Source organism: Diorhabda sublineata, chromosome 2 (genome assembly GCF_026230105.1).
Source record: "Diorhabda sublineata isolate icDioSubl1.1 chromosome 2, icDioSubl1.1, whole genome shotgun sequence".
Classification (NCBI taxonomy): Eukaryota; Metazoa; Arthropoda; class Insecta; order Coleoptera; family Chrysomelidae; genus Diorhabda; species Diorhabda sublineata.
In genome coordinates, this window is record NC_079475.1 from 16,548,900 (window position 1) to 16,569,551 (window position 20,652).

General features: G+C 32.5%; 1 protein-coding gene across 1 annotated transcript in view; it reads right to left on the bottom strand.

Moving 5' to 3' along the window:
* The window catches only part of LOC130440781 (opioid-binding protein/cell adhesion molecule-like), a 332,444-nt gene that overhangs the window by 114,052 nt on the left and 197,740 nt on the right, over nucleotides 1–20,652 (bottom strand). Inside the window, exon 3 of the mRNA XM_056774107.1 lies at nucleotides 24–221. Within this exon, the coding sequence (XP_056630085.1) occupies nucleotides 24–221 (198 nt within the window). The remainder of the gene's footprint in view (nucleotides 1–23; nucleotides 222–20,652) is intronic.

Consider the following 20,652-nt stretch of genomic DNA (forward strand, 5'->3'; position numbering starts at 1 on the left):
AAATCATTATTAAATCGACTCACTTAATATTTCTATAGTGTGTATGAGATCCCCTTGGGAACCGTCTCCAATTTGGCACGTATAGTCCCCTTGATCAGCGTGTCGAATATCTTTAAGTTGTAAATTATAACCAATCAAGGATATTCGGGGGTCCATGCTTATTAGTTGTTGTCCAGCACTAACTAATGTCGTTCCGCGTTTCCATACTATCACGAAAGGACCTGAAAATAATGAGACTCTTGTTAATTTGCATATTGTACAAGAATAATTTTAAAATCGATGTATCTTCATAATCCGCGTTAATCAATAATATTCAGAAAATATAGTACTTTTTTTGAATTATTTACAATTACACGATGTAAATGTGAAGTTTGGAATAGATATGAAGTTATATATCTAATTTTTGGAATAAAACTTGCTGCTAAATATTTAAATAAAAGAGTCAGAACATAATTAATGAAATATTATGAGGCAATCATTATTGGCTCAACAAATACAATAAGTTTAAACCAATTGATATGTTTTGACTTTTTAATCGACTCTCCCTTCTGCATACATCCAAATCATTCTCTTAAGAGAATGGTAAAGCAGAAAAAAAATTGATTCGCATGTAGTAAATACTAAACATTTCAGAATTTATTCAGAAATTGTTTCCCAAGAAACATTTGGAAATAACTTTTTGATACATAATGCACTGCAAAGATTTCTCAGATATTTTCTTGAGGCATTTTATCCCATTTTATATCTACCTCATATCAAAGAGCCATCAGAGTTTGAGGAGGAATTAGGTCCCACACATGTTCAATTAGAAATATCTCTGAGTACCTCATTAGAGATGAATTTGTACCTAATTGGAGATTGGAGAAGTTTTCATATCTTTATTTGGCCAAATGTCATCTAGGGATGATGTGCCTGAGTTGGAATACAATTCGTAATTATTTTTTGTAATTTTCGGGCTAAAATTTGGTTGTTGAATAAGAAAATATCTAGCTTAACAAATATATCAAAAATTGATAGTTTTCCATCTGGTCCAAAATACATTCAACGAATTTATTTTTTATTTGGTTTGGAGTGAGAAAAAAGTCCGTTGCATAAGATGTATTATGTATGTATGTATTATCTTCATTCTCACTGCTCTGTCTCTGATTAATCTCGTATTATAAGTATTAAAATTCTCGCAATTGTAGTAGATTTTCTAGGTGCAATGTTTTAAAATCAGAATCATTAGAAAAATTTTAGATTCAACTCAGCATTTTTTACAGCAGTTTTCGATTTAAAAAATTCTCTTAGGTGTTGTATTGAGGACAAAATATTTAGAAATGTTTTTGCGTTTTCGTTTGTTGCTCGTATCAGCACCTTTTGGTAGAAATGAGAATAAATTCCATCTTTTCATAGGCTACCAACATACTATAGAATTTACATTGACTTTGGATTTGTTAAAAGCCTTCGCAGCAGTTCCAAAATGATTTTGATGGATTCTATTGACAAAATGATTATCTTCGTATCTTATTTATCTTATATCTTTTTTTATGGTTTCATAAAATGCTTGTGTGAAGTTCGTCAGTTTGTTGAGAAAAGCAGTTATGATTTCCGAAAATATTTTAAAAACAAAAAAGTAGCTAAAAAGAGAAGGATATTCGATTAAAAAGGCAGTGATCAACCTATAGAGGCTGGTATGGAACAGAGTTTTTTAACACTATGATGTTTCTGTGATGAGTAACGTGGAATCGAGATTTATATCTTTAAATCAACATTTTGAAAATGTTGGTCCTCTGTATGACTTGAACAAGTTAAAAAAAATTCCAAAAGAGAAATCTGAAACACAGTCCTGCAAGTAGGTGAGAGCAGCAACCTTATGAGTTGTATTAGGAGTTCCAAAATATGATCCCAAATTTACCCCACTCCATTAAAGACGTGAAACATTTACTCCAATATATCATAGAGAACGATTTGAAAGAATTTTACCCAATCAACATTGTCATTAGAATTTTGTTAACAATACCTGTAAGTAATGCTTCCGCTGAAAGGAGCTTTCCGAAATTAAAACTAATTAAAAATTATTTAAAAAATACTAAGTGTCAAGAGAGGCTTTTAACTTTGGCAGTTTTATGTATTGAAATATTCCAAGATAAATTACGAACCAATCATTTAGGAGTTCAGTAAAATCAAAAGTAAAAAATTATTTTTTTCATTTTTGTTTAATGTTCCAAAGAAGTGAAAATTTTTCTTAATGAATAAAAAACTGTTTCATTTCAAGTGATTTTTTATTTTATATTCTCCCCTTTTTGTACCTTGCCCACATTAAGTTTAGGGTCGCGCCGCCACTGCTAATATTAACTAATAACTGAAAATTATCCTCAATGTTGATAGATGTTTGGGTATTAGTAGGTCTTCTATCATCTACCCTATGTCACCAGCTGATTAAATCATCTCAAAAGGTGATAAAACAGCTTTATTTTGAAAAATGTTTAGTCATGTAGAACAAATAATTGAGGAGATTATAATCCACGTTTACTTCAAGTACAATAATAATAATTGGGCACACGATGAATGAGAATGATGCTTTTAATCGATAGAAATATATACTAACCAGCGAATACATGATAGTTAGATTGTGACGACAATCCTAGTTCATACATTCGTTATATTCATATGAATAAGCTTCGATGTAGCATAGCGAATTTTGAGCGATATGAATAGGTCATTCATGGGTAATAACTAGGAATTAACAAAAAATATTTACATTTCAATGAAAATCTAAGTTTAGTTCCTACCAATAACGTATTTATATACTCTGTATCTCTATATTTAACGTTAAGAATCACATAAAATATAGGAGAAAATATATCTTATATGTTGAAAATTATAATCTTTATATCTTAATAATAAGTTTATCCAATTAATTTCTTATGTGAACTTGGGAGGATGATAATAAAACGAAGACATTAGTAAAAACCCTCATCATATTTTAATAGAATATATACTGAAACAATATTGACGAATTCGACATGTATTTCATTAAAACAACTCCATTTCCATTAACCACACAGTTAACTTCTCAATAGAGGTCGAGATTACTTAGTTCCAGTTCTGACAGAATAAGATCAGGATTGACTTATCGAATTTGTAAACGCAAATTTCAACAACTCTACTGAACTATTTATCCAATTTGCGGTTAGTTGACAAATGTAGAATGACTTATTAATAAGAAGATTTAATCTAATTCAGGAACAGAAGAGGAGTGAAACATTCGAATTTCTTGTAACGAGTTATAGATAGAATCCTCCACTTTCTACAAATTCATTCCGCGGTCACTTCCAGACCAGTGCATGATGAAGATGGTCGAGTTCCTCGAAGTCCCCACTTGATGAGTTTAAGTCTCTGTTGACCGAATAGAATTTCACACAACGGCTATCGACATGGAATAGTGATGTTTACTTATCTCATCATCAACACACCATTCCATGGACTAGCAATCAAGGAAGGATACTTCGACACTAGGTGACTATAAAAACTATCACTCAAACAACCACTCAAGCTTTATTTATTTCTTTTGTCAACTTGAACGCACAAAACCCTTCTAATAGAGTCGTAACCCAATTTTTTCTAAACAGAAACTCCCATCGTTACCATATAAGAGTTTCCAGACCAATTTCTTACTTATGCTGGTAACAATCACTATAAGGAATGACTTTTTTATAGAGTCTATTTCCAGAGAGAGTTGACGTCTGTATAATGCAGTTCCTCACCTTAGTACATAACAAAATTGAAATTGAGAGAATATATAGAAGAGAAGCCTCAACTTTTGAAGTTTCAGCAGATAATTCAATTACAGAGCTTCAAATTCGAGACAATACGGCTCCACTTCCTCAGCGAGGAAACTTCTATACTCAAATTTTTTTCTTTCCGATATTTTAGCTGCCTCGGTAAGATTCTTACTAACTCATACCGCCCACTTGAAACGTCTCAAGTGTGAGTGAATTCAAACACATTACTTAGACTTTACCTTCATCCACTACTTTTTTCCACAACAATCTACTGGAGATCACAACATAAGAGGGCTGCTACTATAGTATTGAGATAGATGAATGAAAACAAATAATTATTTTTTGAAATGGAAATCAATACACTTTTTCATACTTTTGAATCAATTGCCGAAGCATTTTTCCCATTCCGATTGAAGTAGTTCCAAAACATAAGATTTGATCGGGTCAACCGCTTCAGATGTGAATAACGTTGACATTGAACTATACGGTGGATGACCCATCAATTCGAGGATCTTACTATTTAAAACGTTCATCTTTGAAATGATGTATGGGAGCTTGCAGTGTCGTGGTGGTAAATGTTTCGTCTTATGCCAATAGTTTCCCTGATTTTTTCGAAACAAATGCTGTACTATTCAGAATTTACCTTTCTACGCTGCTTTAATGGTCCAGTAACGATATGTCCAGTTGTGTTTCAAGTATCTGTAAACAACTCAGATAGCACTCATATGACAACACGTTCTGAGTACTTACACCATTAAAAATGTCAAACTTTATGATGTCAGATTTGATATACCTTAGTACACTCAACATTTTAAATACCTCTTTATTTCTCCCATACCAAATCAAATTTCACAAACCAACCACATCATTTGTTTATAGAAATGTACTATCGAAGAATTAGAGAAAACCTTTTCAAATATTTGCTTATTACAGAAACACAAAATTTCTTTTGGGAATTTGTGTTATCAAATTCATAGACAAATGTGCGTATTTCAGGAGTGATGAGACCACCATCTGAAATCACAGCTCACTACTCGGTGCTGCAGATTTATTTTCTAATCTGGTCAAGCTGTTCATTAGTTGAATAACCAGCGGTAAGGAGTAATACAGTTACTTTCCGACTTAATCGCGGATATACTCTATAAATTCATAAATTTTTGTTTCTTTATGAAGTATTGTAGAGAACTGTATAACATTAACGTATTTTAAGAACCGTAGCTTACGAAACTATTCAAATAAAAACATTCTAAGCCATGCGCTGCAGAGAAAAAAAAACAAACAAAAAATCCCAGCTCTCTATGCCCAATACAAAACGCATTGTAAGGAAAGAAGCCCTATAATGTATCATATGAATAAGTTGATTGATTTTCGGTTTAATTTGAGAAACTACCATATGTCTGAAATCCTATTACATGGTTCTCTGATTCCTCAGTTTACGGTTTCCTTTGAATTAAACATAAATCGAGCAGAGTTTATACTAGGTACAATGAACATCGCTATAATACTACAAATCGTAAATGATAAGCATCTCATGAATCGAGAATGATAGCTCGACCAAGCAAAGCTGAATTTGCAGATAGATAATATTCTCCATCGTATAGCCGGCCTCTAACGCAGTGCTGTAGTTGTCATTGCTATTGTTAAATTACACTGGTAGACAATAGATTTTTCTTGCTGTATCAAAGTTTCAATAGTTCCAAATAAGTTTCTATCATTGTTACTGAATGAGCAATCGGTTTAGACGGTACTATTTCCATTTTGTAATAACACTAGCTTTTAAACTATATTTGATGGAACTATGAACAAGCGCCTTTCACAGAGAAAAGGATTTCGGAATCAGTATAAGTACATAACGATTTTTCCATAGTATGGAATATAGAAAACTTCATGCATCTGGAAGTCTTTATATCAATTTCCAAGTTAATTCCTCTCCAGGAAGTTCTGACTATTGCTTTAACAACTCCAAATCTTGTAGTGTATCAGTTCTATCTTTCTAAAACGATCAAATGTGGCCGAGTTAAAAACAAGAGGGTAACTGGGCTCGGTACTTCTTGAAGAATAGTTAGTATCTCTATCATTTCCCGAAATAATATCTTGCCAAACCAAACAGTTCTTATTGTAGTCTTTGCAGATTGCTTGTTCCTGAGAGTTTTATTATACTTTCTCAATAGGATCAGAATGCTTGTTGATTTTCGAATTGAACCAGGCTGGTTAAATCACCACCAATGAGAAGGTTTTCGAATATTGGTTCAAATAAGTATCAAACAAATTGGATTGAAATGTTTTCATTGTGATAAATTTGGCATAGTATGAAACTGAATAGATATTCCACCACGGCTGATGAAAAAGTTGTACTTTGAAAATCGCTTTCTTCGAATAATATAGAATTGATTTGAGCAGAACTATTAATTCTAGATAAATCCAATAAGGCAGTAGTGAAACGAGTTTCAGATGGCACTTACATAACGCATAGTATTATGTTTGCTTCTTTATTCTTTTGAATCAAATTCCAAATTGTGAGTTAATTTGGACTCAAATTAAGAATGAGGAGACGATAAATAATTCTGTAATTAAAATGGAATATGTTGAGGTATTATTTAAGGTGGCCATGCAACGTTTTCCGGAGGAAAATTGGATACAATTAATGGAGAAAATTAATAAAAGGATGAGAACAATACGAGAGAATTAGTTGGGATCATGGACGATACAAAACGCATGATGATTAATATTAGAGAATCTGTCGGAGGATACAATCGACAGCGATTTCGAATAATAAAATATTCAATAAAAATTCAATTTTCAATGTTTTGATTTAACTCATTACTTAAATGAGATTTCATATCTTACAATTCGTTGTTGATCGATCTGAAATCGCCGAAGAGAATATAGCTGAAATTCTTTTCAATTTCCTAACTAAAATATTGAGAATAAAAGTAGTTATATTTCTGATATTTGTCTAATCGAGGGAAATTTCGGTAGAGATAGCCCTAGTAACTTTAAGACTCTACAGAGAAAGGCTTTTATTTTATAAAACATTGAATTTATATAAAAAATTGAGCTTTATTTTTAACTCTCAATAAAAATTAACGTCAATTCACTTTAGTGAATTGAAAAAATATAATTCCAACCTTAAAAAAACCAAGACTGGTCATCTCTCCCCGACTGGTCTGGAAGAGATAACCACTACTTATTTCATCTTTTCCTTTGCTCTTCAGATCTTCTAACTCCTTTTTTTTTTCTTAATACCAGAGCAAGAACACACGTCCTCAAACTCGGTGTAATCTTCGAGACAAGAAATTAGAATTTCGTCCATTAAAGAAATATATCGGTTATGTAGGCGGTGTAACATGCCATTCGGCTTGTTACGTGTTTTTTCAAATTTTTTGAATATTCCTTTGTTCACGTATTGTGGCAAAGTAGTCACTTCGTATTTATTTATTCTAACATTCAAGTTTTCGAAGAAATTGATTTGTTATCCACCTCCCACTCCATTCGAAAAATTCAATTAAACCTCTTTGACTACATTTCAAATCAAAGTAAATTTTTGTAAATTTGATTTTGTTTGTTCATGATTTCATTCTTCATATTTTCTGGTAAGTTTTTCTTTGCTTTTTCTATTGTGATTTCTGTTTGGTTGTGTTTTAAAAAATAAAAATTCGGTTTTTTATACGTTAGAGCAGAAGCTACTTTCGTTCAAATATTTTCTCTCTACTCGTTCATTCTTCCGTAATTTCCATCTGTGTCCCCGTTTACTTCCTCATTTTTTTCTCACTGCCATGCTGGGAGTTTCAACCACCAGACTACAAATTTAACTCACTTCAACATGTGGGATTCCAGTTGAGGGCTGTAGATAAGTTGTTTTATATATTTGTTGATGAAAGTTTTTTTATTGTTCATAGTAATAAATATTAATTGGGATAATCGTGTCCGTCGTTTTTATTAATTGTAAACGTGGTTGGGATAAAAAGCTGGTTGCATCCAATTTAATATTAATTGTTCATCACATCTGAATACCAGTATATACATCCACTGACGCCGAATACCACTTACTGGGGAAGAGTTTCCAGTCGGAATGATTATAGCGGATTTTTCGGACATATAAATCACTGAGCCTGAAAGCATTCCATGTTCGGCATCATGTTTTTTTCTTTGTATTTTCATCATGCACGCGGTAAGCATAAAATTCCCTTTAGCATTATAACAACCAATTACTGTGATTGAACCTCTTCTGTGGAGGTTGATATAGCTTCAGCTGTGGAACCTTTATCAGCCAAAACATGACCTGGTCGATTATTTAATTACAACTTGGACTCGTCCATGTTGTAAATATTGCTAGGTTTAATTATTAAATCATTGGCACTGAGATTCCTCTGCATCATTTCAAAATAGGAGCCTACTTCTGCTTCATTTATCCCTTGACTTCTAGCATATGACATCCCTTCTGATTTTTTCAATGAAATAGCGGAATTTATTTATTTAATAATTTAATTAATTCAATATACTAAACATACTGTTCACACTACCACTACACCAATACTCACAATTATACTGTCTCACGCGCATTTCGATAACCAGTTATCGTCTTCAGAGACTGAAAGTAAAACAGTTTACTTTCAGCATACGACATACCAACCTAATTTGAGGTTGCAAATGAGACTGACGGAATTACCAATGCGGCAGCTGCTGCTACATCACAATTCAGCACTATATATATTCATTATTAAACAACTAAACGAAAAATCGATCGAATTCAATACACCAGCGTATGTCTGCCTCATCAATTTGACCAAGGCATTTTATAGGGTCCGCCTCTCCGACATCATAAATATACTGATGTCGGAAGAAACGCCAGACACCATCGTAAGAGCAGTCCACAGTCTCAATACGAACAACACGATTAAAATAAAGGTAGGGGACACTTATACGGAAGAGATACCAACACCAGGAGGCATCAGGCAGGGCGACAGCCTCCGCCCATTTCTGTTCAATCTCTTATACAAACTCTACCAGGTCAGCCAAGCGATGAATATGACTATATTCACAGAAAAAACGAAATGCATAACCTTTGCTAAAGAGTCCGTACGATATAAGCTGGTAGTTCAGGACAAAATCATCGAACAAGTCTCACAATTTAAATGCCTGGGTATGGACCTGTCAAGTTATAACGACCCAGTGAAGGACCTAAGAAGCCAGATGAACAAAGCAACTTTCATATCAGGCTACTTAAAGCAGATAATATGGGCAAACGAATACATACGAAAGGATGGCAAGGTTGGGATCTATAAGACTTGTATCAGGCCAATCATAACATACGGAATAGAAACCAGAGAGGAAACCAACAAAATGAAAAGCATGCTTCGGGTAGCCAAAATGAAAACGCACAGGACTAGTGCGAAAAACAAGAGTAGATCGAATGAGAAACACTGACATCAGGAAACAATGTGGGGTGCAAGACATCGTATAATGGAGAAGACCAAGAAAAAGATACTGGTACGCCCACGTGAGAAGAATGGAAGAGAGTAGACTGCCACGTATCGTACTTGAAGGAAAACCAATAGGGAAAAGAGAACCCGGACGACCACCTAAGAGATATGGACAGCTGGCAGTCTACCTCCCAGGAACTGATTCAGAGGAACCTGCAAACCTAACAGATCATGAGATCTTAAAATTGAATAAGAAGAAGTAGTTAAAAATGATGTGAACATAGCCACGTTTCCGGAGGTTATAGCAATTTTTAAAACGGAGAACGTTGGATATAAGACAGAGAAATCAGATGTATTCGGCAGAAAATAAATTAACAAATTTCTTAGGGAATCTGACAATCGATTCTACCTAATGCTAGAGGTAATCTTATATAACATATAAGCAAGAATAAGAATGCTAGGACTAGAGTGCTTCTAATTTTGTTCTACAAATAAGTAGATACGATGAAGAAATGTTCTTTACTTATTTTCATATTATTGTTAATAACTAATCCCTACGGTTACTGGAAATAGAAAGTGCTTAACATGACCAGAAAATGTTTTTTTGGACTCGCAGGCTTCCAGGACTCACCTGCGGCTCTACTCGTCTGAAAAAATAATACTTTCTACTACTACTACATAGTTTGATATTACTAAGTGATATGTACCTTCGTGAATATAACCGAATCAGATTCACTTTGGAAATATTCATAACACTCTGGGCGTTGTGAAAAGTATTTGTTCTGATCATAGAATAATGATTATAGAATAACTGATAATAATTTAATCCTCATACCCACACATTTTTTGTACTTATCATTAAATTTATCTACCCTACACTTGATTTGACGCTTTCTAAATATTTTCAATTCAAATCCGATAGGGACGTGATACTGCAATATTCGCTAGTGGCAATTAACTTACACATGCATAGAACGTGATGTTGCGCCTACTATTTCATTATGAATTAACACAGATTCTGTGATTTGAAACAGTGTGTTTTACTTTGATCATTTACAATGAAGTAGATGAAAATTTACTGGTTGAAAAAATTTTGTATAGATAATAATCCAACAATTATATATCTATTCCAGTAGGGAAGTCAAATTTCCGTCGCTACGATGGAAAGTGATTACTTCTTGCCCCAAAGTGTGAATAATATAGCAAAAGGAGCGTCGGTAAAGTCTCTTTACCGCCTCCCTCATCTCATATGATCTTATATCACCTCTCGAGGGTAAAGAAACAATTTCCACCTCAGTTTGTAATATAATATATCAACGTTGTTCTGAAACTACTCGGTATATATTTATGTTAAGTCATATACAGTTTTATAGGTTATAATTTAGTTTTGTAAGCTATGTAGTCAATGTATCTAGTGAATCATTGTTCTAAAAGCGTGCAGTGCTCAATATTTATCGCTATAGTTTCTCACTAGGTTTATTTTAAAGTCAAGTTTTAAGTGCAACTGCTTAAGCTTGTCCATCAGCAAATAAGTTAGAACCTAGATAAACAAGATCAATCGGTAAATGTTTAGATTTATTTTTTGATTATATTTAAACTTTCGTCAATCTTTGAGAAGTCTGTGCTAAAAATCGCAAATCCAGTGAAACGATTTCATTATATGGTAACTTGGTGGTCCTTATTAGCCATTCGGGGAATAATCCTAACACATCTGCTAGCAATCGAATACAGCCGAGAGAATCCGTAACGAGGAAGTCAGAATCACGAACAAAGAAAGAGTCGTGATCATGGACCAATTACCGCAGAGTTATGATGAGAATAAACGAGGTAGAAGGAATGCGCGCCTTTTGTCATATGTCAAAGGTTGGATAGGGAGAAATCACTATTACTTGACTCAATTACTGTTTGAACACGGTTATTTCCGATGCTTCCTGTTCAAACTAAGAAAAGTAGAGAGTTATACTTGACTCGCTTATGGACAAACCACGGACAATGCAGAACACACATTCTTCAAATGCGACATTGTGACATTCTGCAAAAAGATTCAATGCAGAGAATATCATAGAGATTATGTAATAAATGTAGACAGCTGGGACGCCGTAGCTGAGATAATTTCACGAGCGGGGACAGTTTGGTCGATGGTCCAATCACGTGAAGCAGCAGCTGAAAACATCACAGAACAACTAATGAACAGAACAGACTCCAATCAAGCGAAAAATAGCCATTTTGTGGAATGCTAGCGTGAGGGGCCAGGATAAGAACTTCTAAAAGATTTAGCTTAAAGAGGAAGGGTTCTAATGGGTCGTATAAGTGAAGTACAGGTCTATAAGCGTGCGCGTTTCCACCATCTCAATATAGGGGACATATTTTTTTGCCGGTAGAGTGCGCCATTTTTCAAGAGGTACTCGTTTAAATTCTTACGCGGAAAGTCTCGTTGCTATTTTTAAAAATTACCAAATGTTGCCTATTCTTTTCAGTATTACGATAAATATAATTGAAAAAAAAATAATTAAAAAATTATTGTCAAACATTTTATTTATTAAAATAGTATAAGATACGCACAAAACATGTTAAATATTCAAAAACCTAATTAAATATTTATATAAAAGTGATAAATAATTTTTATTATTAATATAATTTAGAGTTTTTACGAGATTCTTTACATTTAATTTTCCTTTCTGAAGCACTTTTATTGAAATATTTGACAAGAAAATATTCTCGCATCATTAAGAAATTATCAATGATCTTTTTCATTAATTCTTTCTTATGTTTATCACATCCAACAATATTTCTTTTGAAACAGCATCTAATACGTCAAACATTGTGTCAATCTGTACTGTTTCTGTACCAACCACCATCACTACTTCTTCCAAGCTTCTAATTAAATTAAATGATTGTTCACTATACTCCTCAACTTTTCTATATACCTTCGGTAATAATATACCAATGCAAGTGACTGAACATCTATAAAAATAAAAGACAGAGAATTGATAACATTTTGAATACGGTACTTGAAATTCAAATTACTAGGTAAAGATTTCATTTGTTATTATAAATTAATGTGTCTAAATTCATAGTTGTTTTTTGTCTTAGTATCTAGTTCCGCTACAAAAAAATGTTGCATTTGACAAACACAATCAATTGATGACATATTTATAATGATGTTTATTTTAGCATTGATTACCTGTAACAAGAGAAAAAATTTATGTTACTATTCAAATGATTATTTCCATTTAAAGTTTAAAGTTCTTACCGTTACTTTCAAATCTATATCAATTTTAAAATAACAAACTAATTCCAGCTTTGATCTTATATAGGATAACGAAATAAAAGTATGTTTTATGACAGCCCAACTCCAATTTTTACATAGTGGCTGAGCTTCTGAAATTCTTTCTATTGAATGAAAAGAAAAATCTTCAGGCTCATTTATGACCTGCGAATTGTCATCAGCAATAATGGTATTTGTATCCTTAGAACAATTTGTGTTTGCAATATTTACTATTTCAGGCTCTACTGTTTCAATGATAGTTTCTGTCTCAACGGAATTAAAGCTGCAGTCATCGCTATTTATATCAGAGATACTTGAAGCAACATAATTTCATAGCAAGCTACAATTGATTTCATTGTAGTCATGAGTAACATGTGATTTTGGCTCAGCTTTCTTCCGGAAATGAACTTTTTCATATTCATACACAAATACACTGCCATCAGTTTTTATTACATCCATTAAATTAAATTGTAATTCACAAATAAAACTGGTAGCTTTTAATTCTTGTCCCAGAGCAGAGGTCCATGTACTACGCAATTAAACGTCCTTAAAAAAATTGAAATTTTTATATTTCACCAGATAAATAAAAATATATTTTTCAATTATTGAAAAACTGCATAAATTTTAAAATTATTCGTTAATTGTTAATAATATGAATTTTTAATATTACTTTGAGATTATACTCACTTTTGTTATTTTGATAATGCCACTTTTCCTACATTCTCACTTGCCTTTCGGCCACTAAGACAACAGCACAGCACCTTCCCATTGTTTTCTTAAAATTAATTTTAAATAAATAAATTAATATTTCATATTTAATTAATTAATTTACACATTCGCGAGCTAGCGCATGTTTACATGTATAATAAAATAATAATTATAATAACAATGGTACGTCATGAATACTTGCGCAGCCAAAGGCAGAAAAGAGAACTATAATTTGGGTTTATTTTTCTGTACATAAATTCTATGGAAAACCCGATACCGTTCAGACTCCTTATATCTATACTTCGTGATAAAATGGTTCAACACTAAATAACAATGGATGAATGTTAGAGAAGTTGATTTATTAGATAAGAAATTGATCGTATTTCAGAGGTATATTCATTAAATAGTCTCATATATAATATTTTCAGTTCCAGAACTTCAAATTTCATTTTATTTTTCTAGAAAAGTAGATAAGTAAATGTATAACGACCATTATTTCGAGGTGTGGTATATAATTATAAACAAATAAACAAAAAACTTCTTTTCATTACATTTTACCATACTCACCACATCTGCCTATTAGTCTATAGATGCAAATTTGCATAACGTAATTATGTATTTCTTTTTCAAATAAAATGAAAGCTCCAGCTTGAGGCACGGAATAAAACATCGCTCAGAAAATGAGAACGGTATAATCCCACTTTTTATCGTTGTTACTTTTCCTTTTAATATCATAGAAAATTAAGAACTTGAGATGAAAAATTTTTCTATTAATATTAACATTAACAAACATACATTATGAATTTACATTTTACCATACTACCACGACTAGTTAAAACTATCTGTATATGGCAAAATACAGCAGACCCTTATACATTATTTTTTTACGAAGACACCCTTAAAGATATGAAAATAGTCTATCCGGTTGCTTTAAGCAAAATCCGACGTATTTGAATCTATGTTGAACAATTTTTCATTTTATACAAGGTGTGTATAAAAAGTGTTCACAGTTTAACTTCATAAATATCAAGTTTCTTCATTTTAAATAGAGCCACCCGGTTTTTTCTGATTTAATGCATTCATGGGTAAGAAATAAGGCAAATTCATGTATACTTTCCTATAACTAAGCCTTACCGTTATCCAGATATTAAATGTTTTCTGTAAATTTTTAGAGATGCAGGTGTGGTTACGAAGACATTCAATATCTGAGAAACGGTAAGGTTTAGGTATAGGAAAATAAACATGAATTTGCCTCATTTTTCACCCTTGAAATTTGATATTTATAAAGTTAAACTTTGAACACTTTTTATACACATCCTGTATAAAATAAAAAATGTTTGTTCAAAGCAACCGAACAGAAATCATTTTCATATTTTTGAGGATCTCTTTGTAAAAAAATAATTTATAAGGGTCTGCAACGGTCAAATTTTTTACAATGAAATTAATAACTCGAAAAGTATACATTTTTCAAAAAAAGTTTTCCGGTAGAACCGGAAGTCGGCCATCTATGAAAATATTTTAGTTAATAAGATCGTATCTGATAACCCAAATGTAGAAGTTTTCATGATTTTACTAAAGTATCTTTCAAATATTGGATCAGGCGTGGGAACTGTTTCACGTTATTAAAACTTTCTTGGAGCAAACTTCCTATCTGGTGGCTACGGTGCTCATTAGAGTATTGTGGACTACTTGTTAATATGTGGTTGACTGTCAGTGATATTTTGCAGAGCTGACATTTGGGTGATCAGAACAGGTCATTAAATGTCCGTGACTCAGTCGAATATGTCGAATTGTTAATGATTTATCTTCACCCAAATTTCAATTTTTCTCTAAGAACTAAGAAAGTATGGTGCATAATAAGAGAAATTGACCCAAAACACATAAGGGTTGCAATTTGTCATTTTAAATTACTTTTTTCCACAACTGCTATGTAGTTGTATGTAGAAGTGATGTATTTCTCATAGCTAACTTAATTTCAAAACCACATATTGCTCACACTGTAAGAAATATTATTTCTCACGGCGCTTTGCCAATACCACATACATTTATATGGAGAATCAACAAAAATCGACGAAAACTTAGTTGGCTATTGTTAACTTCAAATAGTTGATTATAGAAGTTTTTTAAATTCTTGGGGTAGTTTTCATTCGTGGTTTGATAAAAATTTCCATCAAATATTATTTTAGAAGAAAATAATCATACCAATTTATAATAAATATTATGGATACTGACAGTAATAACGATTTTAATAATACCCATACTGGAAACCCCAGAGTTGACAAAGAGGCCAAGCCTGTGCCAGTCCTGGGAAGCCTAGCTTCGGCGTACCTGTATTGGCCCATGCGTAAGCCAGGCTACTTAACTCATCCTCCGCCATACCAATGATTACCCACGCTCGGGCCAAGCTTAGATATCCCAGCCTTAACCATTCGTTGACAACCCAGGCTTGGACCAAGGTTAGGCCAATCCTGATTAACCCAGCCCTATCCATTTATTGGGGACCCAAGCTTCGGCTGTTCGGTCACATACGGCGTGGTTCGAGTATTTTCCCCAGCACCCCGTCGGCAGCCATAATTTTTTTTATTAAGGGTCTGATCAATCTGATCTCTAGTTCATTCAGTATGTGTGTGTATGTTTCTTATCACATTTTTTATTATTTACTACTACTAAAGGTAACCATGTCTAATGCGTATCTTCGAGTTCAAAGATAGCGTGCATTGAATAGAGAAAACACCTAACTCAATTGTGAACGGGCAAAGCTTAAATAATTTAAGTGAATATCAGCTTTCTGAGTAAGGTTAACGATAGTGGTACAGATTTGTACTATCTTCAATCGTTTAATAATCAAAATTTAGATAATGATAATAATAATATTAATGATTATATAAATTCTAGTGATAGCGATCTTGACAACAGTAGTAATAATAATTTAGAAAGTAATAGCAGTAAAGATAAAGAAGAAAAAGTAATGTAATGAATAAATCTTGGTATTTAACCTTGGCCTGGTCCTGGCATTTAAGCATGGCCCAATCTTGGTGACCAAGCTTGGCCCAGTCTTGGCGACCAAGCTTGGCCCATCGTTATCACTCCAGAGTTTTATCAAGACTGGACCAAGCCTGGCTTACAAGCTTGGTCTAGAGCTCTACATAGTTGGGCCAAGCCTGGGCCAAGCTTGGGTTCTTGGAACTTTCCTCTATGGGTACTCCGCCAGATATATCAAAAAATGCAGCAAAAGTAACTTTAGATTTGTTGCCGGAAATTTCAAGAAAAAAATATGAATTAGCATACGAGAAATTTATGGAATGGAGAAGAAATACAAAAATAATTATTTTTTTGGAAACTGTACTTTTAGTATACTTTGAAGAGTTGTCGAAAACTCTAAAGGCGTCTACACTTTGGTCACAATATTCAATGTTGCGAAGTATTATCAGTATAAAAATAACGTTGATATATCCATGTATCAGAAATTACGTTCATTTTTGAAAAAGAAGTCCGGCAATTACGTCCCCAAAAAATCACACATATTGACAGGAGATCCATCGCAGAGGTTTTTAAACGAAGCTCTAGGCAAGGAATATCTACTAATAAAGGTAAATTTATTTAAAAAGAACTATTTTCAGAAATCAAATCTATTTTTTCTTTTAAATAACATAGATTTTGCTATTTAATGGGTTTTTCAGTAGATAAAAATAATTAAATAATTATTAAAAATTCTATTTCAAATTATGGTCAGTGATGCAGTAGATACTGACCGCTTGGAACTCAGTATGGCAAAAATTTGTTTGTAAAATTTCAATTAAGGTTAATTTATTTGCAGAGATCAGTAGTTATAGGCGTAAGAGGAGTTCTAAAAGATGAGAGTCGATAATTTAGAGGATTTAAATTCAGCTTCCCTTGTGAAATTAGACAACACGGGAACAAAAAAGCCAAGAACGTTCACTGTAATGGGAGAATTTTATGAGTTATATAAAAAATATGCTCGACCTATTGATTTGCCAGAAAAACGTTTCTTTTCAAATTAACAACACAGAAAAATGTGCTGGACAGTTAGTTGGCATTAACAAATTCGTTAGTAAGGCTAAGACAATTGCAATTGTTTTATTATTGGAAAACCTCTATCTATACATAGGTCTCTGCTTCAGACGTTCCTCGGCAACAATTTTAGTAAATGCAGGAGGGGACATATTAGCCTTAAAGCGACAAAGAGGATGGCAAACCAGTACCGTGGCAGAAAGATACGTCAAAGAGTCTATTAAAAATACAATTAACGTTGCTAATAAAATCGTCAACTCCATTGAAAAACGACTCGAAGCCTTTACAGAAATGGAGACTAAAAATACATCGTATATAAACGATTAACCCTCAACATCTAAAATTAACATAACAAAAAATTTAATAAGAAGAAATGACGTTCCGGGTTTAACTGTACAAAATTGTAAAAATTTCAGAATCAACTAAAAATTTAAATAATAGTTCACAAACTTGCACACTTGTGAGAAAAGTTGAAGTTTTCCCACTTGTTGCACAATATACTTGTTATTGTATACTGTAGTGTAAATTTTAAAAGTGATTAGGTCACACGTGACATAACGTATTTATTATTCTTTCTCTCTAAGTATTACCTAATAACTTTCCGCTGGTGTATAAATCCGTATAAGCGAGTGTTATTTTTGCAATAACCAACCAATTTGTTTGCGAATGAATGTTCTTTTAGTTTGATGAAATTTTGTAATATCCATTAAAAATGAAAATAATGTGAGTCATAATTCATACCTGATAATTATCATTTAATTTGCCAATATATTGGATATCATGTCCCTATTGTGTTACCAGCAACCACATGTTGGAATTTGTAACATGACATGACAAAAAACAATGAAACCAATTTATCAAGCGCCTATCAATTAAGATCATTATTTTTGTTGATGATATAATACTTACCACAGCTCGGTGTCATTATTGTGTATGACTCTGCAGCGAATTGTAGTGCATGAACTCATAAATTCATGAAAATTGTTCCTCGAATGCGAATACTGGGGAAGTTCCTGAATTTTAGGTTACTTTGAAGTGCCCGATGTAATTTGAAATCATCAACCGCGTACGGGTGAAAAATGATAGAAGCTGATTTTTATGTTGGTAAAATTTAGGAGGAAAATCAGAAAGAAAACTTCGAATAAAATATTGTGAGTCTATGGAGGTACTTTTAGCGGCACGGGAATCTTCGAAAACAGATGACCGTTTTGAAGAAGAACCAGTCTTGACAATGATAGCGCTTATGAATACTGCACAATGAAAATAATATTTATGTGTGTGATGTAGCATTTTTCCGACGGATGTGACTAATATCGCATGAGCCGCAGGCTATATGACAATCACATGAGTTGGAAAAAGGCCTTATGACACGAATTGCATACAATATTTACGATACTACCTAAAATCACAATAAAATATCAAAGCTTAGTGCTAATTCTTTTTACGCACTAGTGCGTGAAGAAAAATTACCGTATAACGCTTTTATTGATTCCTGAAAAAATGTATTGTATATTTATTAGTATTAATGCATAGAAATGTTCACGATTTTAGGTCTCGTCTGTTTTAAAATTGGTTTTTTCAATAACTTGTGAAAGAAAGATGAAATTTGACGTTTCGACTTTTCTTTAAGTCTTTATCAAAATATGATATTGACACTGACAATTTGCGTATTTATATTAATCAAAAAATTATTAAAAAAACTAATTTTAAAACAACTAAAATCAAGAACATCTAGATGTATTAATATATCAAAAGGTCTAAGAAATTAAAGAAATTTATTGATATTCCGAACATTTTCATCAAGATTAGTGAAAATTAATAGAACAACTGATGAATTCAATATTAAGACTAATATTTAAGGTGCACTGAGCGCGACTGAGTCTCATACACTATGGAGACCTTAATAATAATATTTTCACGCAAAGTGCAGTTTTTATTTCATTGAAAAAGTACCTAAGATACGTGTTTTACTCAGAGTAGCAGAAAAAAAAACTTTTTATTGATGTTTTCAACTCTACCCAGGATAGAATTTCTACAAAATCTTGACATATCTAGTTAGAACTAATATTCAAAATTCAGAATCTTACCCTATAATTCGCATTTAAGAATACAGTTCATTGAAATATCATTGGAATTAAATACTGATTCAGCCAGGCAGTCAGCAATTCATCTATTGCGACCAGCCCCTCTAAGGGACAATACTTGAGGTGGAGTCCAGGTGGAGTACTGAAGATGGAATATCTTGCGTGATTCCATTCGTCTTGAGGTGCTTTGCAATAACCAATAATCAGTTTCCTTATCAGCTACACTTGATTTTTCACTAGCTGGATATGACTGTCCTCCAGTATACTTTATGGTCCACTGAAGATGGTTTTACGCATGCTGCTAGTTTCTAGTCTCCTGTTGAAAATGCTATTTCCAGCTCTGATGCTCATTAGATTTTTGATAAATCATCGGATATGAGTAGGATCAACTTAATGTATTTACACTCTTTTTATAAACATTGAGTTAAAAAATTATTATGATTGAATAACTTGTGTTTCTTGATAGTTTAAAAAAATAATGAAATGACTTTCTAAAGATGAATTCTACTGAACTAAACATATAAAATGGTTTTAATTATGATTAAAATGACCAAACAACATCTCAACGCCTATATTTCACTCGAAAACATTTGAGGTAACCAAAAGTAATTGGTCGGATAAATAAATTAATCTTAGCCTATTTTAGTTCTTAATCTTGAAATCGTAAATTCTACAATTTGTAGTTGTTGATTTCCTCATGAAATTACCCAAAGGAACATAATGTGGGAGCTACCAACATAATCTTTTTTATCAGCTAAACCAATATAGTTGTTGAATAAACCATATACTGTCCGATTCATGCTGTTACCACTCATCTGGAATAAACAAACATGTTCTGCGTGCTCTTTCCATAACTTATGATGACGTTATAGTACCGGCGATATCAAAGTAATATATTCAACTGTAGAAATTCGCAGCATTCAGTTCAGAATTCAAAAATTCAGAAACTTTCTTCCGCGATTTCTCAAACTGTGTGGTTCTTTAGTACAGTGTGAACTGAATGACAATATACTATAATAGAGTGAGTGGAATTTGTTCTCAATTTGATAAATTCCAAGGGATTTGTGAGTAATGATATTAAGTTAAAATATAATTCAACACTAAAGGTGAGTCATTACAAATTTGTTATAAGAAAAAATGTTGTAGAGGAAAACGCTACAACGGAAATTAACTCAAGACTATCATGCCAAAATGATTGAATGAAGATGAAAAGACACAAAAACCTCCTTATAATTGCATGAAATATGCGTTATTAGGAGCAACCATTATTATCATAAAATCGAAGAATAAGTATAAATTTTCAAAAATTATTAATTGTATTAAATTTTGTGGCTGGCTCCTCTGGTGATACATTTTTTCTTGTATGTTAA